Raw genomic sequence first — 22709 nt, 5'->3', positions numbered from 1 at the left:
AGTTTATCCAAATGAAGTCATTGACCCCTGGTGAAAGTATGCCTGTTTTTGCAGAGGATTCTTAGGGACCAAGAAATATTCCACACCAATGATTTCTATGATGATTGTCCGTTGTTGTTGCTGTAGATACTGAATTAACAGCTGCAAATGTTGCCTTAACTGGTCAATGATCACAGTTTTAAGTATGTGAATGAACTCCAAAGTGAGAAAATGATGTATTATGCAACCAACAGAGATTGATAATGTAGGAGCCTTATATAAACCCATTTGATCAATGTTTGGGATTCAAAACTCAAACATTGGCCTATTCCATCCAAAATAAAACTCATATAGATTTATGCAAGCTTGATCAAAGGTGGAGGTGTAATGTTGTTATGATTTGGCTTTTTACCTAGCTTTGTGTGACTTAAGAGAAAATTATAATTAGACTGTTTTACATATGAAAAGACTGAGCTAATTTAAATTCAGGACATGGTCTTGGGCTAGTGATCCAATACTGTGCACACATGGACTCGCAACCATTAACGACTTCACAAGGCTTGTTAAACCTCAAAGTCTTGTTAGTTTACTAGTCCCTGAAAAGATGTGGTACTTTCAAAGGGTGGACTTATCCAACAAGTAAATATTTTCTGTTTCACACCAGTCTGATTTTTAAAAGTGCCTCTTTTGAGCAAATCCACAGGCTTGATTCTACATAGCCTATAGCCAAACTACCAAGAGGTTTACAGCGGTATGGAATTTCTTGACGAAGAGAAAGTAGAGGATCAACTTGAGAGCAGGTAAGCAAACTGAAATGAACGTTTTTGTTTATTTAATCCAGAGTATCGGGAGATGCTATAGCCTCATCAGACTACACTAATAATTTTAAGAAGTGGTTAACAATTAATATGTTTATATTCAGTTTCGCAGTGGGATAGGTCAAAATGCTTTTCAGTTAAGCCTCATGAACCAGATTCACCAGTTAGCATGCTAATTCATTGTCACTATTGCCCAAGTTGTTGAATGACTGTTCCTGTCCATTTTGTATCAAAATGACCCCACTGAAGAATGAAAGATAAAAGTCAATGGAGTATTTACATATATGCCAAACAATAGTTTTTAATGAGTGGGAATGAGCAGCCCTTTGGCTTTCATTGACTCTGCTCTGTTGAACAAAGCAAGGCGGCTTTCGCTGTGCCAAAAGCCTGACACTGTTGAGTAGACAATGCTGCTGAAAATTAGGCCCATGTGATGAAATGAAAACAGCAACCCAAACCCATTGCCAGAATTTGAGGTGGAGTGTATCTGAGCGGTTTTCCTCTGTGTGTTTCAGCGTTCAGGAGTCTATGGAAAACGTGCAGGCAGATAGTGAAGAGCATGCCACTGTGGGTGAGTTATGAGCACATGGGTCTCCATGTGGACATCCCCTGATGTGCTGGCATCATGGTGGAAGTCCTTCATCAGCAGACGCTGCTGGTATTGAATAATACTGAATTGAAATCCTCTGTGAGAAGGACTACATTTGTTTTTCAGATTTGCTTTGTCTCTCATCTCAGGAAAGAAAAATATAGCAGAGGAGTTAGCTGGCGCATCTCTTGCTCCAACTCATTCTCTTTGGACCACTGATGCTAGAGGCTCAGTCAGACTGAGAATAGAAGATGGATGTCCAGAGGAACCTATCACAGTTCACCAAATGTTCAAAGCCTCAGTTGAAAAATACGGAAACATGTATGCACTTGCCAGCAAGAAAAATGACAGATGGGAAAAGATAACTTTCTTAGAGTATTATCAATTCTGTCGGAGAGCAGCCAAGAGCTTTATAAAGGTATTTTATTCAAAAAGAAAACTTGTGTATAGTATATTCTAACTGACAACTATTGGATACTATCAATGGTCATGTTTTTTTTTTTTAAACAAAAGACAAAAAAATGTGTTATGTGTGCAGCTTGGTTTAGAGCGATTCCATGGAGTGGCAATACTAGGATTCAATTCAACAGAATGGTTCTTCTCTGCAGTTGGTGCCATCCTGGCAGGGTAAGGAATACACATCTGATTTCAGACTGATTTAGTCTGGAACCGCACAGAGACTATACTGTATAGTTGTTAATGTGCTATAACCATTATATGATCTCCCATATTCTCCTGTTGCATTGACACATTCACTAACTACTTTCTGCCTCTTGTGTCTGTAATAACCTTTGCTATTCCTTACAGAGGGATAATGACAGGGATTTATGCCACAAACTCACCAGAAGCATGTCAGTATGTGGCTAGTGACTCCAAAGCCAACATTATCGTGGTTGAAAACCAAAAGCAACTGGATAAAATCCTGCAGGTACTGTTATTTAGATATACACAGTTCTTTTTCACATGCAAAACAATCAGTGCTAAATTTCTCACTCTTGATATCATAGGTATGTGACAGACTGCCACATTTGAAAGCCATAGTGCAGTACAGCGGGCAGCTCCAGCAGAAGCTCTCCAATCTTTACTCTGTAAGTCTGTCTGACAACACATGAAATGAAATGACTGTTTAGCTCAGGCTATGATCCAAGCTGCATTGTGCTGTTTTTGGATAGTGGGAGGATTTCATGGACCTGGGTCTGGATGTTTCTGAGAAGCAACTGGATGACATCATCAGCAGCCAGAGAGCCAACCAATGCTGCGTCCTGATCTACACTTCCGGCACCACAGGCAAGCCGAAAGGAGTCATGCTCAGTCACGACAATGTAAGCTTTCGTGTGACATTAGTTCATCTGTACTATTTGTAGTCATTGTTACATTGTAAGAGGCAGATGAAATAAAGAAAGTATTTCAAAGTAGGAGAAAGAGAAGAAACTCTTTTCTGTCTCAATCTTATTCAGATCACATGGACTGCCAATCATGCCAGCAGGGCCGGGGACATGCAGCCGGCCGACACTAAACAGGAGTCACTAGTCAGCTACCTGCCTCTCAGCCACATTGCGGCTCAGATCTATGATCTCTGGACAGGCATCCAGTGGGGTGAGCTGGTATACTTTGCACAGCCAGATGCCTTAAAGGTAAATAAACATGGCTTCATAACACAGTTGTTTTGACAGTTACAGGATATCTCAAATTCTACTACTTATTACTAAATTTGTTAAAACTGTTCTCCCAAAAGTCCCCCAAATAAAATTATATAAAGGTACTTCTGATGTTCTCTTAAATAATACTACACTATGAGCAAAACCAGCTGACTGAATGTATGTGTTTTTAAACTCTGTATATACTTAATTCTTTGTAGGGAAGCCTGATAACAACACTGCGAGAAGTTAATCCTACATCCCACATGGGTGTCCCTCGAGTGTGGGAAAAAATGATGGAGAAGATTAAACAGGGAATTAGTCAGTGTGGATATGTGAAGAAGAAACTGGTGACATGGGCAATGTCAGTCAGCCTGGAGGCCAATCAAAAGTGCATGCAAAACTAAGTGCTGATTAAGATGGAATTTTGTAAATACATTTAAAAAAAAATTTCTTCAAAGAGAGATGATTTCCTTCTATTGTTATTTAACTTTTTAAAATCTTTTTCAGGGAAGATGAGAAACCATTCCTGCTGTCCCTGACTGACAGTCTCGTGCTGCAGAAGCTTCGGACTGAGCTGGGCCTGTCTTGCTGTCAGAAGTTCTTCTCTGGAGCAGCACCAATTAGTAGTGAAACTGTGCAGTTTTTCCTGGGGCTGAACATCCGCTTGTTTGAGGCTTACGGTATGAGTGAGAGCACAGGACCTCATTTCATGTCAGGTCCCAAAGTTTACAAATTACCAAGGTAAGTGTTCAAGGATCAGAACAAAGCTAAAGTTTAAATCTAATGAATATCACATAACATAAAGGATTCTTTCTCTTACATATAGTTGTGGTAAGGTGGTGCCTGGCTGTCGATACAAAGTGGCCAACATAGACTCTGATGGGACGGGTGAAATTTGCTTTTGGGGACGCAACATTTTCATGGGTTTCCTCAACATGGAAGACAAAACAAGAGAAGCTTTGGATGAAGATGGATGGCTGCATTCGGGAGACCTGGGGAAGATAGATGAAGAGGGTTTCTTGTACATCACAGGGAGAATTAAAGGTAGAACTGTCTGAGCAAATAAGGCAATTGTGAGAAAATGTTTTATCAGCTCTCATTCTGTACATTATCCACATTTGAGTGCGTGCTGTCCTGGATAGCAGATAATGCTCCATTATCCTTGTTATAAGTCAGAATCAGCTGTAATGTCAGGGTGCCCTCTCTCTCTATTCAGAGTTGATTATCACAGCTGGAGGAGAGAACATTCCCCCTGTTCCCATAGAGGAAGCAGTGAAGAAGGAGCTACCGATCATCAGCAACGCCATGCTGATAGGTGACAAGAGAAAGTTCTTGTCCATGCTTTTAACCCTGAAGGTAATCTGCAGTTAGTTTTCCATCTCCACAGCAGCAAATGGAGTTGTACTGTAGTCTCTTTATATAAACATTTTTATCAATTTTCTATTCTAAAACTCATTTAAATGCAGCTGCTGAATTCTAGTACCGTGTTTTGCATTAATTTTCTTCTTGTCGAGCTTCCTCAAGAGATTTGTAACAAGCCATGAAGCATAAAGGAGGGGAAGCTATTAAGACAAATGGTTTCACAAATTACTGTAAGTGATGATTCTAAACTGTAATCATGATTTATGAGAAAATGCATGAAATCCTTGGGATTTCATTCTTTGTTTTAGTGTTGTACCAATGCAGAAACAATGGAACCAACAGAGGAGCTGAGTCTGGAGGCTGTGGAGTTTTGCCAGCTGCAACGAAGCCAAGCAACCAAGGTGTCTGACATCAGTGGAGGAAAAGACAAAGAAGTGTACCGGGCCATTCAAGAGGGAATTGAGAGAGTCAACTCTGCTGCCACGTCTAATGCCCAACGCATACAAAAGTGGACTATTCTGATGAAGGACTTCTCTGTTTCTGGAGGAGAGCTGGGTAAATTTAGCAGAACATCGATCCAGTAGTTCTTTTTTGTTTGAAAACCATGCAACTTTGAGACTGCAGTGAACTATTGCTCATCATGTTGTGTTCTTTTCCAGGCCCCACAATGAAACTTCGTCGCCCCGTTGTGTTGGAGATGTACCACAAGGTCATAGAGGGCCTCTATCAGGAATAGTGTCAGGTTGCTAGAGAGATTACTGTATAACTGTTAGTATGAAAATTACGTCACTTCCATATCTCATTCTTGTGGACATATATGAAATTTAATAATCTATCTTGTGTACAGAATGCAAAAATAACAGAGGAACCATATTTTATTTTTGTTTAATAATATTTAAGAGTAAACCAAGATAATGTTTTAAATACTGAATAATACTCACATCTTCTCATAGGCTGAAATATTTGTCTGTAATTCATTTTATTGCTAGTCAACATTAGTTACTTGCATTATAGGATCTTACAATGTATTTTGTAGTCTAATTACATAGATCATAGTCAGCATGGATCAAGTGGACCTTATAACACCAAGAGTAGTCATTTTCATTAACATTAAATAAAAAGTCTGGCATTTATGATGTATTATTCATTGTGTTAACTATACATTCATTATATTAGAAGCACAGAACACTATGATATGAAGAGAAGACTTGCAGCAAGGAGTGCAAAACATTTTCAAGTTTCATTTTATGGAGCCTAATAATGTTCAAATTATAAAAGCTCCAATTTGAATGTGTCTTGACAAAATAACAGTGTCAAAGACATTTGACAAGAAGCCAAATTCAGCCAATAAATAGACAATATACACCACAGATTTAGCAGTTAAAGAATAATTGCATATCACATATACAGAAACTGTTGGTCAAAAGTTTTAAGACAGTGCTTTGGGGTGTGCAAAAAAATAAAACAATCAGGATCTCAAACTCCTGAGTCTTTTTTAAAATACATATTTTGGTTAAAAATGTGCTGATACAACATGAAATGATGAAGTAAAGAGGCCCAAACTCTTAACACTTAACTCACGGCCACATTAGCATCCTTTTAGTCCATATCCCGCACTCGCTGGCATATTGCATCTGTGAATTCGGAGCACTTTGAGTTTCCTCCCAGGTCTTTTGTCAGAACCTTGAAGAGGGACAAAAAAAGCATTATAAATAAGAATGGGAACATATACCCACAACTGCATGTCTTAATTTCTTGAAAAGAACATTACCGTTTTGTCTCGAATGGTGTCAAAGCAAGCCATTTCGATCTTCTTGGCATGGCCATGCAGACCCATGTGCCGCAGCATCATGACCGCACTAAGTAGCAAGGCGGTGGGGTTGGCCATGTCTTTTCCCGCTATATCTGGTGCAGTTCCATGAACCTGACAGAAGAAATTAATCACAATCTGTGATAATGATCGACTTTTATAACTTTTCTATAAACATTAGATTTCTAAAAAGATTTTAAAAAAAAAACAAAAAAAAACATGTAGGCTAATAGTGTCTTCAGTAACTCATCCCACACCATGAATTCATATTGTGCAACTTGTACTATGATCATGAGATTAACTGAATAGTATGAGGAAAAAGTAGCCTGACAAATGGGAATATAAACAACATACCGACTCAAATATGGCAACACCATTGGTGCCAATGTTCCCACTAGGAGTCACTCCAAGACCTCCAATTAGTCCAGCACAAAGATCACTGTCAGAGTAAACGCATACAGTTACCTTTAGATTTATTCTAGTGCAGACATTGTAACCATATTAATTGGATGTACACATGTACATAGTTTTCAACTGATGCAGTCTATGTAAATGCTATTTGGAAAGGTGCATCCTCATCACAAAATTTCCACATCTACAGTATTTACTAAGTCCTTAGTCACCTTTTTTCTCTCATCGATATTAAATTGTTGTAGTTGAGGTTAGCCTAGGTACTTTGACAAGGTAAAGTGTTTGTCATTGTTATACATTATTATTTCCTGTTAATATGCTGCCTGGTTGAATCCACCCAGTCAGCACTACTCTCCTGATTTTAACACATTTCAACATGTAGATTAAAACAAATTGACACAATGCACAATTGTGTATAAATGCATATGCAAATATGGAGGATTTGCTGAATGATCAATTGCATTTTCTGGCTTTTTGTTGTAATTTAATGATCTTACCTCAAGATGTCTCCATACAAATTTGGCATCACTAATACATCAAACTGTGTGGGATCCTGTACCATCTGTAAAAACAGGTAGAGATAATGCCTTTATTGCATAGAATTATGCAAAATTTCTCACTAAACATCGCTTCTTATTGCACACTATTCTAATTCATAATGAGACTTACATTGAGACACACAGTATCCAAGTACATTTCAGTGAATTTCACATCTTTGTGCTTTTCAGCAGCCTCTCTGCATTTTCGGAGGAAAAGTCCATCAGACATGCGCCTATAAAAAATGTAACAGAAGACTTTAATTTCAATGAACAACTTAGTATTAGTATTAAATAACAGAGTATTAAAAGTACTAAATTTGTACTGAATACAACTTACATAATATTTGCCTTATGTACAGCAGTAACACTGGCCCTCTGATTGTTCCTGGCATATTCAAAAGCATACTCTGCGATGCGTTGGCTGGCTTGCTCAGTAATGAGCTTAATACTCTGTACAACTCCATCAACAATCTGAAATGAATAGTATGGATGTACTGTAGTAGTGAATGTGAGTATTATTGAATAATTTCAAAAATAAAATACAAAATATTCTATTCCTGGACATCTTAGGGTTTACGTTGGAGAAGCAAAAGTAAATAAATAAATAAATGAATAGAATAAGTTCAAATATAAAAGACATCAATATGAGATACAGTGTATTGATCTAAAAGAAATTTTAAATAATACAATGTACAAAGTAATGTGATGTTAAAGGTTTTTACCACATGTTCAATCCCACTGTATTCTCCCTCAGTGTTCTCCCTGATGGTGACCAGATTCACATCGGTGTAGGGGGTTTTGTAGCCCTCGATGGACACACAGGGGCGCACATTGGCATAGAGGTCAAAGGTTTTCCTAAGCAGTAGGTTCATAGAGGGATGGCCAGCAGCTATCGGTGTCTTCAAAGGACCTGTAGATTATTACATAATTCAAATTATTTACTAGTTCACCTGCAAACACAAACACCAATAGTTCATGTCTCCAAAACAATTTAATTACCCAAATGCTGTTGGAATGATTACTGGTATAGAGAGACTAGTTACGAGTCACTTGAAAAAAAATGATATTCAACATAATACAACACCATAAGAAAATCATCCAATTCTTTAGTGAATATAACTGAAGTTACCTTTCAGACCAATTTTGTTCCTGTCCATTGATTCTTTGGCATCAGGAGGAATCATCCACTTGCCACCAGGTCCTTGGATGGCAGTAACATTTCTCTCTTCCCACTGAATAGGTGCCTACATAAAAAAGTGTATGTACAACAGAAGCATTAGATTAGTTTATATAAAGGCGTTTTTGAAATTTAACAACAGTGCTTTGCTGTTCCAACAGTACTAACTTGAGCTGCTTCAAAAATTTTCATGACAGCACCGGAGATCTCTGGACCAATTCCATCACCAGGGATTAAAGTAACAGTTTGCATCTGTGAGGAAGAACAGAGACGAATAACATTCAGTGACACTGAAATATGAGCAATAAGTTACATCAAAAATCTTCTTTAATAAAAGTATTACTGAATCTCTAGAGTAAAGGTAAATACCCCACGGATGAACGTCCTGGGTTGTGGATTCTCTTTCATCAAAGCTCCAACCACCCGTGACATCTGACAATTAAAAAGACTCATGTTTTTACAGGTACATATCAAATACAGTGAACTGAGCACAGCTTGCTTAAGTAGTGAACATACTAGGAACAGAATGACCCAAGAATTGTGCACACTGGTGTTTTACAGCTTATACGGCTCTGGATAACTGTTTGCCGATAATGTATTTTTGACCAAAAAGCTTTATAATTATCGTTATGCCAATACTTGGTCACTCTAGTAAATCATCTGGACATGAAAAGCAGTACAATCACATGAAACACACAGATAGATAGATGGATGGATAGCTGGATGGATAGATAGATTTGCAATCTGCAAAGGACATTCTGGAAGAGGAGACTCCAGTACAAAGCATGCGTTAATTAAAAGTGTTAAATAGCATGTTCTCTTGTCTTCTTTGGTAATGGTTAAGGACCCCCATACCACTCCAAAAGACCTGCAGTAAAGGCGAGGGTTAAATAAGGGTTAATAATATAAACTTGAGCAAGAGGAAATGCGAAGCAAGTTTCGTTTTGAAGCAAAATGACAGCTTACAGTCGACGGCGTATCTTAGCCATGCAGAACTGTTGAAGTTGCAGACTTGCAATACCAAAGGCGTTCCGATTAAAAAACAAAATATAAATATGGCCGAACAAAATGCCCATTTCAGATTTGAGTGACATAACTACTGCGGGAGATTGCTAGCTAGCTCTTTCCCAAACGCAGCGAGGACAGTCAACGTTTTAATACGTATGCTTAACTTACTTCCTGTGCCTTGATTTTATCCTTGTCATTGACCGATAAACCCCACTTTCTTAGTAGATTAAGAATCTGTAGATGACAAACATTTGTTGCCATAATGTAGTTTTTTCAGAACATGTTCAACTTGAGCTATCAGCTATAAACTGTTACAATGCATTATAAAAGAAAAACATGTCTTCACATAGCTAGCTAGCTAAATGGCAGTCAAGAGTCAGGTTGCTATAGTAACTACAAGCAAGTCGCCTGAGCTGGAGCCTAGCTAGTTAGCTGAGTAGCTAATGTCTGTCTGTGGTATCCCAGTACTCTTTGAATGTATGAACTACAGTCAACGAACCTAAGATTAGTTGATGAGGTGAAACAGAATGTCATGCGTTTGGTGCAACATATATGAAAGATTAGCATTTTTTCTCCCGTACATACCGCTGACCTCCACGCCTTCCCTGCCATCCTGTTAGCCAAGGTCGATGCAGCAGCAGCAGCGGCAGCAAGAGCAGCAGCAGGAGGACGAGAAGGGCTTCTGCCTCTTCTTTGAGGTTTTATGGTCTCCAAACTTAATGTTGCATTACTGCCACCTTCTGGCAGTAATGAAATACTGTAATCAAATACTCAAATGATTTCTTGCGTTTCCACAGTGTTTGTCCTGCATGAGATGACGTGTTGTACTCTTTCTGCTTTCTGACACCTCTCTCTATGATCTGAGATGTTTTCGTATAATGAAGTGTGTTATTAAAATCACTATATCCGGTTCTCTTTCCCATCTTTTCCCCCTTGTTCCTCACCACCCCCACCCTTTTCTGTATTGAATGCAAATGTATTCCTTTGGCTTCATGATCCCAGTTCTGCTGCCACTCTTGATCAATTTTCCTCCAGACTAAATTTGAAAGTGTTAACTTTTCAACATGTGCGTGAATTTCAGTCTGTGAGCATTATTCTGTGAGGAAGATCCTGATGGTTTTTGGTAGTGCCGAACTCAATACTTGCAAGTGCAGAAACTGTATGCCTGCATATGGGTATCTTACTTGATCACCTCTCTCCAGCCCACTTTATAGTTCAAAATACTGAAGTTCTGTGTGGCTATACTATTCAAATACTAAAGAGCCTCAGATAGTTTTGCAGGAGTCTACCACCAGCAAGTGGCGCCAGTAGACTGCTTCTGAGGGTCTACAAATTTCACCATGAGTGACTCATTTCTTCCCTTAAGCCACATCATTAATACATGTTTTCTCTGGCTCTGGATGTGTAAACAGTGTATAGTATGTATGCATCAATATTAATAAACTGGAATTATGAGTAAAAATCAAAGATTTGCAGTCAACTTTACACCTTTATAAGCACTGTATTTTCAACAAGTTGGTCGTACACATAATAAATTTTATGGTATAAAACAAGTAGAAACAGCTGAAACAATCATTCAATCACATTTTGCAAAAGTTCAACATACCAAGAAAGCATACAGCATGGGACACATTAACTCCCACAATTATCCAGCAATGCAAAATGGAAAAGAGCTTTTAATTACTGAAAACCTATAGAAATTCTGAAGCAGCATAGCTCTCAGCATAAATGCAGGCTACTACATGGTACAAAATGCACACTGTGCAAGTAAAGACATCTTTGAACCAAACTGAGGGATGTCAGTATGGATAAAGGCTTTCAAACCACTCACATGTATCGTCAGATACCCAATGCATAGGATGCGATAAAATTTCAACAAATGCCTCACACTGCAACACAGAGCATGTGTGTCTGGCAATGATACTTATCAAGCATTTGGATATAGCTTAGTAATTTGAAAAGAACTACAGTACATTAGCCATAGTATATCACACAACAAAAAGTTGTTAAATGTTGCACACATGTGTCCAAATCAGCTCAACTCAGATGGCATACTGCTTTGGCTGCTTCTTCAGACTCATCGATCTTTCAGTTTGTGAAATTACATGAGTGGCTCTGTTGTTGAGGAGTCTGCATTCATGAAGAACGTCTGTAGAAAGTCAAATATAGGACAATTACATAGAATACTATAAACAAGGCACAACAGTCACAACCGGTTACATGCAACACAATTCTTTTAAAACACAGCTCTACAGAAAATGTCTTACCATTAAACTGTTTGTAGGCTTCCTCAATAATGGCATTGTTTGATCTCTTTATCTCCCAGTAACTATCTTCCACCCATGGCTTGCAATCAGGATGTTCAATAAGCTGTCCATTCTTGTATAAACCAGCTAAACATTCAAAGACAGAAAGACAAACTTATTGCTATATCGATTTATTGTTTACTAACATTTTGTAAATCATTCTGTAAATGCCACTGGAAAACATTATGAATGATAAATACCACAACCAACATCTTAATCTGATGTACCTTTGATGGTATCATCAATGTCTTTGCATAACTGGTACAGGTCGCTCCCACGCCCAACAACTCTTTCACCTACAATTTAAACAGAAACAAAGAGCTTGGGAAACATTCACATCAGTGTGATTGTTAATGTGCAAAAGAATAAATGAAAAAATATCTCACCATCCAGCACCTTAATGTTTGGGAACATCTCCAGAACTATGGTTCTATATGAAGTGTTCCTGCACACTGACAGAGAGAAAACCATTGTGAGTTTACTCATCAAGATTTTCCATCAACTGGATTGTTTTAAAATTAAGTCAGTGAAAATTACCTGGATTACTGTAATTGTAAGTGTTGTCTTTAAAACGTATATTTTCTAGCTTTCTCAAAGGCTGAAGGCAGTGAAGGCTCTCAATACTTGAGAGAAACAAAACAGACAAGAGAGAATTTTACACAACCAATTCAGAATATTGCTCTTACAAATGTAATTACTAGTAAAAAAAAACTGTTTTATGTTTAACATCAGTAACATATTTGTTTGTATAGTATGTTATCAACATTGTAATTAGTGACATATTTGGTCAATGGTTATATAGTGATACCTGGATATGATATTACCAGCCACGTTCAAGTTCTGTAAACAGTCACAACTGCGCAGTGGCTCTGAAAATACAAAAGCAATAACATTAAATAAAAAATTTAAAAATTTAAAAAATCTATTCATGATACTCTTTCTTGATAAGTGGATATACAGCATGAAAATTAAGACTATACTGCTCCTGCAATCTTACCTAAATTGGAAATCCTGTTGGCAGACAAATTGAGTACAGAAAGAAGCCGGAGAGATGCAAGAGGAGCCAAATTTGTGACGTTATTTCCAGAGAGATCCAGTCTCTCCAAATTTATACACTCCCCAATGCATCCAAGGTCATGTATTCCTAAAACACATACAATAAAAAATTTATAAGAAACTATAATGCATTTTTGAAGACTTAAATACTGAAATAGTAATTTAATCTTACCAAGACCTCTCAATTTGAGAAACAGTATTGACTCCAAATCGAATTCTCCTGTACGTGACTTGAGCAGCACAGCAGTTATCTTCTCAAATTCTGCATCTGAAAGAAGCAGAGCAACACGACTGCAGCATAACAAAGCACGTTCACTATTCCCGTCTTATTTGTGAGTCAGCACTGCAAAAGGAGAATGCCAGAAGCACTGTCTCTCTTCTGTTTGCCCATGTAATCATCTCTGAATAGTAAACACAAATTCAAGCAGCCCATGAATTTCATATCAGGCAGCACACTGAGCTTCTCCTCTGCCAGCTCCTGGGGGAAAGGGTCACAAAACAGGCTGATGTGCGGCTCTGTGCAATGTTTGTGATGGTACTGGCGTGCCAGTTGCATGCATGAATAACAACTGAGGGAGTTATATTTGGTTTAATTTCCTAAGGCAGCATCACTCCCTAACTCTGACTACACACGAATACTCCTTCATGAGCCTGTTCAAATGAAACCCTGATTCCCTGAAGAGAACTGCATCCCTGAAAGAAAGGACTCATCAGGTTGTCCTGCGTTAATGATGCTGGCGTTTAGTTCTTCCCATTTCATGCTGTAACATTTTCTGATTTACATCCACACAGGTTTTATTTGGTTCACTTTGTATGTAAATTATGTAAGAACTGGCCGACTGGTATCCATAACAGCACTACAAAATGGGGGAAGCGGTCGTGGGTGGGAAAAGTATGGCCACCAAACGCATATCTGAACACATATGTTAACACCTGCAGAAATATAGGTGATGGTGTTTGGTTTAGCTTGGCAGTCTGCCACCATGTTAGTAAATGTTGTTAGCTAATGTTGTTAATAGCGACCTGTATCTTAGCTATGACCGTCGTGAGGCGATGAATGCGTGATTTCACGAGAATGATTCGGCCGGATGAAGAGTGGGTGGGTTATTTAATGAAATGGTAATTGTTCTTTTTTTCTCTCTCTCTCTCTGATGATGACACACGTAAAGATGTTATGTAACAAACGATACGTTGTTAGCTACACCTTAGCATAAGCCACAGCTAGCTAGCATAAGCCGCTAGTGGCTAGCATAGCGACGTAGCAACAAGCTATCCATCACAACTTACCTTGGTCTTTATCTCGCTTAGAGTCCATCGTGGGCAACTTTGCTACTTGGAAAGCTACCTATCGCAATAAAAAGCGATGATTTTTTTTTAACCAATGCAGTGGAAAGGCAAGGCAGTGGTAATTGTTGGGGAACGTGAAATTGGCATCTGTCCTGGGGTACAGTTGGGACACGCTCACTGTACTGCTGTGCTGCAGTAGCACGCAGGTGGATGTGGATGAGACGGACCTCAGTCTCCGCAGTCCAGCTCAGGATAAGCAAAGAGGGAGGCGGTGCAACGACTGTGTTGGAGGGTGCTGGGTGATGTGTCTGCAAAAAAAGTTCCAGTATTTGTTAGATGTTGCTTCCTGAGCAACAGGTTCTACGTTTCATGTTTCAATTAGAAGTCTTATTCCTGTAAACTATCCCTCTGTGGTAGTCTTTGGGAGTCAACACTAGATAACAGTGAAATTAAGTAGTGATGATACATATTGATTAAAACAAAACGGTCAGACATCTTTTTATGAACGTGTCTATTACCAGCGGTGGAAAGTAACATCACTACATTTCATATGGAAATATTCCACTATATTTTATGATAGTTTAAGTTACCATACTTTACAGATAAAAAGATGAAAAACAAAACATATGATCAGTTTATGAAATATGATGCATTATAGGTGAAATGATCCAACATTCAAATTCAGTTTATATGGTAATGCAACAATAATAATAGGCTAATAATAATAATAATAATAATAAGCTAATAATAATAATAGGCTAATAATAATAATAATAATATCAAATGTTCTTATTACATTTCAACCACTGCCCATTACACCTTTTCTTCACCCAAAGTATATATGGACAGCGTCTCCCTTACCAGCAGGTTCTTGTTCTTATTTATTTATTTACCTCAGGTCCTATTGGTTTGTCTTGACTCCGGGACAGCAGCTGAGGGCTGAGGCAGATCAGTTTGCACTCCTTGGACTCTGCAGTCAGCCTCCATTGGCTCTGACACAACTGGACACGAGTCTTTTACTATTTTTTCTCTCTCTTTTTAAAAAAAAATCATCCTCTATTTGTAGTCATGGCGGACACCTCCTGGAAGGAAACCAATCACCTTTTTTAAGAGTTGGAAACGTCCTCCACTCATCTTCCTCCTGTGCGGAGACTTTGACTCCGCGGACCCCCTAAATGCCTTTCATTGAGAAAAGGCTTCGGACGTTCAGTGTTGTGAATGTGTACAAGCAGCAGATTACTTGAATAAGATGGGTAATAAGCAAACAATATTTACCGACGAGCAACTTGATGCCTACCAGGTAAGCTTGCATGCCCCTGACTATACCTGCATCATATATGTCCAACACCAGGTTCAGAAAAATCATGGGAAAGATTAAAATTTCTTTGCATCTAAATGATGATGATCTACCTGAATGTAGTTCAGTTAATAAAAAATTATAAACCTATGTAAAGAATTAAGAATATAAAGCATTAAACTTAAGTGCATGCATTTTTCCATTATAACTATTCCATAACTATGATAATAATAAGTATTGTAAATCACCCTATGACTTTTTTCTGATACTGACCTAGTCACTCCTGTTAGTGGAAACCCCCCATGTGTCTTGGATTTAATTGAAAAAGCAAAACATACTGAACATTTTGTGTGAGAGACAGAAAAGCAATTGGATATTTTCAGTATTGATCATTAATACAGCTTAGCCCCATTAATTAATGATAGGCAATAATCAGTTACCAGCTAGAGTGCCATCAGTTATGACTCCACTGTCTAAATGTTGACAGTCTTGAAAAGTGAGAATAGCAGAGGGTTTTGATCTCACTGCACACTGGAGGTGCTCACTGAGCTATAATCTGAGAAGAGCTGACCTTTTGTTCCCTGTTACAATAATCCAGGTTTTCCTGTGAAGAAACGCATATTCATGTGCACAGGTTTAAGGTGATTAGGTGTGGATTTAATTATTGATGCCAAGCCAGTGTGATATGCTGTGAAACTCTACTCTCAGGAGACAGTTTAGTTCTCAAGAGCCTCTCTGGTTACTCCTGCTACTCTTTAAAACTCGTTCTTAGAAAACTGTTGCTTTCGCTTTCTGCCTTAGTTATCAATACATCTTACTGTTTTAGGATCAAATATTTACGATATAACACCTGAGTGTTGTTGTACCCCAAGATTCAGTGCTCAAGTAGTTTAACTGTACGAAAAGCATATTACTTTCTGTATTATATTGTATGATGGAGACCAGTAGTGTAGTCAGATATTGCTTTAAATACACACACAATTCTAATTAACCCAGATATCTTCAGTAGTTGGAGCTCAGCTGGCTGCGCTCTGCTCCTCACACTCAGGAGCACAGCTCAGGCAGAGCGGATACAAGGTAAAATGTAAACTGAGGTGCTCCCAGTAGGGCTTTTGGATAATTCGTGTGCCAACACATGCATGTCAGACAACAGCAGATCATGTTCCCCTGCCTCATCGATCCTATTACAAGTGGCAGGTGACAATACTCACACATCATCTTCATTTAAGCGAAACCGGACGCCTCGACTTGCTCCTTACAGTAAGGGTTGTTCACATGACTTCAGAGGAACCGTAATGTTATTTTATGTGACTCACAGATGTGTCACTGAGAGTGAGTTCAGGTCTTTTATAGAAGATGTAAATAATTACTGTACCTTCAGCAATGTGTCATACAGTATAGTCCTTTCCCAAACTTGTATCATACTTGTGTTTTGACAAGCTGTTTTTCTCTCATTGCAGGACTGTACTTTTTTCACCCGCAAAGAAATTCTGCGGTAAGTCTTATGAAGTGTACCTCTTGATTCTGATGCTCACAGATATACTGTAGATCAGCTACACACTTCACCACAATGTGTAATCATAAAATCATACACAGAATGATAGTAGACATAATAACAATCATCAAAATATACCAAGGCTGCCTTTTATCTCCCTGTTTTCCACCTTGTCCTGTGCCATGTAGTTAAAATGTACTTTAAGTGACCACTGATTTTCATGTAATACTGTGTGTTCATTCACAACCCACACTTGCATTACAAGGGCCTATATAAAAAAACACTGCATTTGGCTCCTGTCTGCATGTGTGAACCATGTCCAGTCCTCTGACTCCTTCCCACTTGGGGAAATCTAATGCTGAAACTGATTTTGTTGGCAGCTGCCGGTATGTGGGCACTGTTCGGAAAAAGGAAAGGTACAAAAAATGTTTGCTTCTGATTAAACTGATTCACAACATTGAATTTAAAATGGGTCAAATGGTATATGTACTGCTGCTATAGAGGAAATACTGCATTTTGGCTTACATGCACAATATAATTGTTATGAATCATATGTGTATTTTAATCTATGCACATACAATTTTTAGTAATATATTTATAGGTTATAACATGCAAACGTTCAATAAAGAATCGGTCAATACTATAAATATTTCAGGCAAAACTGATACAAATTGATGCATATGAGGCAATAAGTGCAAAGCAAAATGAATGAACGTGGTCATTTTTTAATAGAATTAGGACACTAACATTTATCATTTCGTGGCTGCTAAATGTCTTTGTACAAACTGACATCTTAAATATTTCTCTTATCCTGTACATTAATGATCTTCTTCAACTGAACATCTCAGCAGATACAAACAGGCAGCATAACATAACAGCTAATGCAGACGCAATTACTGTAATTACAATGTATAATGTAATGACATTTATGAGTGGCACGCTATGGGCATTTATTGTTCATGAGGACTGTTATTATCCACAACAAGGAAAAATCTTTCAGTTATATGTCAGTGACGATCTGCAAAGTTCTGTTGAGCAGCAGTGTCACTATGTGTTACCTAAACCTTTGAAAGTCATGTTGACCTTTTGACTGTGGTGTTGTTTTCAGTCCCACCCAATATAGTGTCACGTTTCTACCTCTTTCGACATGTGCAGCCTCGACACTTTAAAAAATGAAATAAACATAAATGTAATATATACTCTTAGTGATTGTGCTAGGTATCATGGCTCACCGGGTGGCATCATTTCTCTCTTCCTGTCTGTCACCCCCTTCATTGACAGGCATAAATTAAACAAATCGCTCGCTCTTCTTTTTAATGGAATTGACCAGTGATGCTCATGTTTCGGTGTCTTTTGTCAGCGGTTCTACATGTTGGAGGATGAATAGCAACTTAAAGAAATGAACTACAGATACTGAAGAATGTCGCAGTGTAACATTAGATAAGGGTTATGTGATTCCATGCAGGAATTTGTTTGTTGATTTGCTCTCATGTTTGTGCAGTAAAGATTGTTTTTGAGACAATTTTCTAACAAAGAGGAATTTGTGTCTGTTGGTGCATCTGTTGCTATCTTCTAAAATTACCCGAGTTATCAAGAATTAATGAAGGATTAAAATTCAACAGATTACACAACATGCTTGTTTGAACCTACAATTTCTTTTAAATGTTTTTATCTAAGACAGATTTGGTTTTTTTTTTCTCCCTTTCCACTCATCAACAGATTTTCCCTGCACATGTTCATCCTCTTTGATATTGAATTGACTTTGATTCCAAGGCTGGCAGTGGATTGGAAACCAAATTGACAATCAGCAGAGGGCGTAATAGGGTCCTACACTTTATGACCTTCATAAAACGCTCTTGTTTCTGCCCCCAGCTGCAGCTGTTACAGCACAGTTATGTAACATCAAAGAAGCAGGTTATCACTGACTTAAAGCCTTAGGCCTATGTCATATCCAGCATTAACACTAGAACATTATATTTCAGTGTTTTTGTATCTTCATTGTGCAAAATATTTGAAATTGAAATGTTAATAGGCCAACTGTATATAACTGTAACAGTTGCAACGTTTTTTTATTTTATGATTTGCTATTGTAATTCAAATTCAAAGACATTTCAGAGCCAATGAGGTCAGAGAAGTTGTGCGTCCCAAACACTTTCAAGTATCGTAGTACATCAAAAAATAAGTTTGTCGTTTAAGACCAGTGTCCTTGCTAATGAGTGGCTCTGTTCTGGCATCAAATGTGACAGGATTCGTTAAGGGACAGTGTGAAATGGGGGCTGTAAATATTTTTTATCGTTCATACAGCCTCCTTATATTTCTTTTGACATTATTCTCAATAATAAATTACATAAAATTGAATGATTTTACAGCCCAAGAAAAGAGAGGGTCATGAGTGAGAAAGGTCAAAAAGTTGAATAATTGTTTTTTAAGAATGATTTGATTGTTCCGGTCCAGTATGTTGGAAAATTCACAATCGCCTTAACCCTTCTAGTGCTCCGTGTTTTATGGTAGGGGAAATATGTAGTGGTTTGCTTATTTATTTTTTCCAATAAAACCATATTCCATAATTGTTACACTGTATATGGGCTATTCATAAATCAATAGATTATTACATCATATTACATTAGTTGTGCTTCAGATTTGCCTGTGTCTCAGGGGTTTACAGCTACATGTTGAGTAGAAATCAATGTAATTTCTAAACTGCAGTACAGTAAGTGCTCTTTATTTTTTATTCCAGGTTGCATGGCAGATACCATGAGTTGGCTCCACATCTTGTACCAATGGACTACACCAATGATCCTGATTGCAAACTGCCTTTAGCCTTGATCGTCAACATGCCAGAGTTAAAGGTAAAAAACAATCCTTCTTCAGAGCACCTCAATATAGTATTAGTCCCGTGTCATAACAATATCCAAATAATCAGACACTTTTTACCCATTCTTTGTTTTTCACCAGCGGTATTGTGTTTCCTTTTTTTGGATTGTACTCTAAGCACACAAACATGGCACCCACTTCTCATGTGGGCCGACACCTAATCAATACACACTCTCGTCCAGAGGACAGAATTGATTTTTAACCATCATCATCACAGATCTGATTGTATGACACAGCTTATGAAAGTTAATGTGCCATGAAATGCTCTGCCTCTCTATCCTGACAGATGCATTCCCTCCTGTTTTTAAGCACCTGCTGTTTGAAAAGAACATCCAGAAATTTCTGAAATGGCATGTTGCGTAACATCACGTCACATCCTTATTCACCAAGAGGCTCATAATGTGTCATTCCTCTGGGTATAATTGGCCCTTGCCTGTAAAACTGTCGTGTGATTGCAGAGCTGTAAGGATGGCAGGAGGAAGATGGAGGCAGTCAAGGCAGGATTGATGAGGCCTGGGCAATACACAGTCATCTAAAGTCCTCTACAGCTTCATAACCATAAATAAGTTCCTATCTTGCTGGGGATTCAGTTTTAATGAGCTGTGTTGAGTTGACTGGACTGATTCAGGCTCCACTGACGTGATATCCAGTTAAAAATGGCATTGGTTTAGATGGCTGTTTATATAAATGGCTGCAGCTCAGCTTGTATTCAGCTCAAACATGCTAACTGCGCTCAGGACCACAGTTTTACTTATGTCGCTTACAGGTATAGAATAAGTGAGATTCTAAGTCACTTTTGATGCCCTCCACTTCAGTGTTAATTTATTACAACTTGCATCAAATCAGCTAATTACCTGGGATATAAAACCCCTAGTGGCAACTTATGGTTGAGCAACAGAGGAGAAAATATTGGCTTAGCTATACCAGCAAAAAGAAAGAGTCAGCCTTTTTAAGATGAACCCTGTGATCAGCAGAACACACCTAACAGTTTAAACCACTGCCACTCATGTACTGTATGTGAAACTCAGCAGCAGCATATAAAACCCCATGGTTATGAAACTTCTGATTTGGTTTCTTTTCTTATCCCAACTACACGCTCTATATTCAAATGGGTTCCTCATTGCAGTAAATCTTACATTTACATTAATATGCACTGATGTATTTAAATGTTGCGATCCCCTTCAACCGTAGGAAAACCCGTTTCGCAACAGGATCGTAGAGTCTTTCTCAGAGGATGGGATGGGGAATCTCAGCTTCAATGAATTTGTGGACATGTTCTCAGTCCTCAGTGAAACGGCTCCTAGAGAACTCAAGGCCATATATGCCTTCAAAATATATGGTAATGCTGAATTTCTAAAAGATACATTTAAATTTTGTGCCCAGATTAGCAGTTATTTGCTGTAACCCCTGTTACCCACAGATTTCAATGTGGATAATTACCTGTGCAAAGAGGACCTGGAAAAGACTCTGAATAGGCTGACGAAAGAGGAGCTGACTCCTGAGGAGGTGGATCTGGTGTGTGAGAAGACCATCGAGGAGGCGGATTTGGATGGAGACAACAAACTCTCCTTTGCTGATTTTGAAAATATGATATCTAGGGCTCCTGACTTTTTAAGGTAATTAAATGTACTTTAAATACGATTTTAAAAGCATGTGTAAATATATTGTTTACACCTCATTCTATGCAGTGGCATTTTAAAATCACCTCATTACCCTTCACGCTGTCCCTGCCTACTTACACGTTTCATTCCCCAGATAGCTGATTATCATATCCATCATTTAACTGTCACCCTAGCAACATCACTTTAACCCCGAGCCACCCATTCAATTATATGTAAATGGCCTCACTGCTGATTCCTGTTCCTGAAGTCGGTAAATTTACAATGCTGGTTCCTCATATTCTTCTGTTACTCCAGTACCTTCCATATACGAATCTGAGAGGGCTCCGTGGAAGGTTTCCAAGGTGGACGGCGTGATGAACCTCAGGACTCCGCCTGAACCACGTCCTGGCCACAGCACAGTGCCTGTCTTCCTCTCCCATCGTCAGAAAAAAACCACACATCATTGCTCTGTGGCCTCAGCGAAGTCTGCTTAGTTAGAAAGCAGAATACTGGATAAACCTGAATTCCCAGTACCCTGAATTTCCATACTGTGGATGAAAATGTTTTCTCCTCAAAGGGCTTGACCTGGATTGGTCTCTTGTTGGGAGAAAAGGTCATTCTTCCACATTTTATGTTTGAAAAATGGGAAATGAAACGAGTCTAAAATGAGCCAGACTCTGGACTGCCTCTTATTGAGCACATTCAAGAATGCATAAAATGCTTATCTACCTACAGTGTATTGCACGTCTTCCTACAATGACACACTAGATACTGTATAAGCTTAAGGACAAAGCTTGAAGTGAATGAAAGCACAGCATTAGTGTTAAAGGGCATACAGGTATTCTGTGTAAGCTATGCAATATTTGTACATGCAGTGTATTGCTTTTTAGTCATTTTAGGTTGTGTTTTTCGCTTGTGAAACTTGAACATGATGACAATCATATCGTACTGTTTTCCGGTTAAATGAAGGGCTCTGTCATCTGAATTCATTTTGGTAGCTTTCATCTGCCTCAGCCATTATCATGAGATGTTAGTTACAGCCATCTTTTGGATATATATTTTACTGTATTTAATGTGACTTCAGGTATTTGTCTTAAATAAATGTTTGTTTTTGTTTCTGTGTGTTTTGAGTGAATTGCTTTGTGTGAATGCATTTGTGTGGTTCATTGTAGTCTCTGAAAAAGCACGAAAGAATCGGGAGCTCCCACCTTACCTTCAGCTTTAATGCGCTCAGCAATATCCCGTCCTTATAACCAGTTCACCTCAACCCACCCAGCCATGATGATCAAGGAGTGTGCACAGTAAAGATCAGGAAATGAATGACCGTGCCTCTGTAGAGCCCATCATATGAGCTGTAATAACTTGTTAAGCAGGATGTGATCATTAGGAGTGAGCTGCCTCAGCATTCACGAGCATGATTAGATCCTGCACACACAGTTAATCTCAATGGAAAGCTGGAG

At 38.4% G+C, this 22709-nt stretch overlaps 4 protein-coding genes across 6 annotated transcripts; 2 read left to right on the top strand and 2 right to left on the bottom strand.

Annotated features, from left to right (window-relative positions):
- Positions 1–490: 490 nt before the first annotated feature.
- acsbg1 (acyl-CoA synthetase bubblegum family member 1) lies at positions 491–5521 on the top strand. 2 transcript variants are annotated; one of them, XM_056387655.1, is made up of 14 exons: positions 491–779; positions 1313–1368; positions 1536–1804; positions 1925–2013; positions 2194–2314; positions 2394–2474; positions 2559–2708; positions 2844–3020; positions 3245–3387; positions 3534–3767; positions 3853–4070; positions 4243–4382; positions 4697–4943; positions 5048–5521. In XM_056387655.1, exons 1-14 carry the CDS (start codon positions 733–735, stop codon positions 5122–5124), a joined length of 2049 nt encoding a protein of 682 aa, XP_056243630.1. In that variant the 5' UTR covers positions 491–732; the 3' UTR covers positions 5125–5521. The 2 variants fall into 2 exon arrangements, with proteins under 2 accessions (XP_056243630.1, XP_056243629.1); XM_056387654.1 differs by having other exon boundaries at positions 493–779; positions 3245–3414.
- Positions 5258–10060, bottom strand: idh3a (isocitrate dehydrogenase (NAD(+)) 3 catalytic subunit alpha). Of its 2 annotated transcripts, XM_056387657.1 has the most exons (12): positions 9919–10002; positions 9502–9567; positions 8695–8757; positions 8494–8577; positions 8278–8392; positions 7871–8058; positions 7486–7619; positions 7279–7381; positions 7107–7171; positions 6553–6637; positions 6160–6312; positions 5258–6071 (listed from the first exon to the last, which is right to left on the bottom strand). In XM_056387657.1, exons 1-12 carry the CDS (start codon positions 9943–9945, stop codon positions 5988–5990), a joined length of 1167 nt encoding a protein of 388 aa, XP_056243632.1. In that variant the 5' UTR covers positions 9946–10002; the 3' UTR covers positions 5258–5987. The 2 variants fall into 2 exon arrangements, with proteins under 2 accessions (XP_056243632.1, XP_056243633.1); XM_056387658.1 differs by lacking the exon at positions 9502–9567 and having other exon boundaries at positions 9919–10060.
- Positions 10061–10802: 742 nt separating this feature from the next.
- On the bottom strand, positions 10803–14608 carry lrrc61 (leucine rich repeat containing 61). The gene is made up of 9 exons (XM_056387659.1): positions 13983–14608; positions 12868–12963; positions 12637–12783; positions 12448–12508; positions 12177–12262; positions 12026–12091; positions 11867–11935; positions 11601–11726; positions 10803–11482 (listed from the first exon to the last, which is right to left on the bottom strand). The coding sequence occupies exons 1-9, from the start codon at positions 14008–14010 to the stop codon at positions 11376–11378; spliced, it is 786 nt and encodes a 261-aa protein (XP_056243634.1). The 5' UTR covers positions 14011–14608; the 3' UTR covers positions 10803–11375.
- On the top strand, positions 12971–22365 carry cib2 (calcium and integrin binding family member 2). The gene is made up of 7 exons (XM_056387660.1): positions 12971–13814; positions 14881–15282; positions 16740–16774; positions 19512–19623; positions 20840–20987; positions 21069–21264; positions 21565–22365. Exons 2-7 carry the CDS (start codon positions 15232–15234, stop codon positions 21584–21586), a joined length of 564 nt encoding a protein of 187 aa, XP_056243635.1. The 5' UTR covers positions 12971–13814; positions 14881–15231; the 3' UTR covers positions 21587–22365.
- Positions 22366–22709: the final 344 nt, after the last annotated feature.

Source organism: Seriola aureovittata, chromosome 10 (genome assembly GCF_021018895.1).
Source record: "Seriola aureovittata isolate HTS-2021-v1 ecotype China chromosome 10, ASM2101889v1, whole genome shotgun sequence".
Classification (NCBI taxonomy): domain Eukaryota; kingdom Metazoa; phylum Chordata; class Actinopteri; order Carangiformes; family Carangidae; genus Seriola; species Seriola aureovittata.
Note: the sequence above shows the minus strand (reverse complement) of the source record. Positions and strands in the feature narration are given on the sequence as shown.

Coding starts and splice junctions, on each gene's coding strand:
- acsbg1 (XM_056387654.1), top strand. CDS start 733: ATGGAATTTCTTGACGAAGAGAAAGTAGAGGATCAACTTGAGAGCAG. Junction 2,475..2,558: donor AGCTCTCCAATCTTTACTCT/GTAAGTCTGTCT, acceptor GTTTTTGGATAG/TGGGAGGATTTCATGGACCT. Junction 3,021..3,244: donor CACAGCCAGATGCCTTAAAG/GTAAATAAACAT, acceptor AATTCTTTGTAG/GGAAGCCTGATAACAACACT.
- idh3a (XM_056387657.1), bottom strand. CDS start 9,945: ATGGCAGGGAAGGCGTGGAGGTCAGCG. Junction 8,393..8,493: donor AAATTTTTGAAGCAGCTCAA/GTTAGTACTGTT, acceptor TTTTTTATGTAG/GCACCTATTCAGTGGGAAGA. Junction 8,059..8,277: donor GAACAAAATTGGTCTGAAAG/GTAACTTCAGTT, acceptor AATAATCTACAG/GTCCTTTGAAGACACCGATA.
- lrrc61 (XM_056387659.1), bottom strand. CDS start 14,010: ATGGACTCTAAGCGAGATAAAGACCAAG. Junction 12,784..12,867: donor TCTCAAATTGAGAGGTCTTG/GTAAGATTAAAT, acceptor TATGTGTTTTAG/GAATACATGACCTTGGATGC. Junction 12,092..12,176: donor TTACAATTACAGTAATCCAG/GTAATTTTCACT, acceptor TCTCTCTGTCAG/TGTGCAGGAACACTTCATAT.
- cib2 (XM_056387660.1), top strand. CDS start 15,232: ATGGGTAATAAGCAAACAATATTTACCGACGAGCAACTTGATGCCTAC. Junction 19,624..20,839: donor TCAACATGCCAGAGTTAAAG/GTAAAAAACAAT, acceptor CTTCAACCGTAG/GAAAACCCGTTTCGCAACAG. Junction 21,265..21,564: donor AGGGCTCCTGACTTTTTAAG/GTAATTAAATGT, acceptor CTGTTACTCCAG/TACCTTCCATATACGAATCT.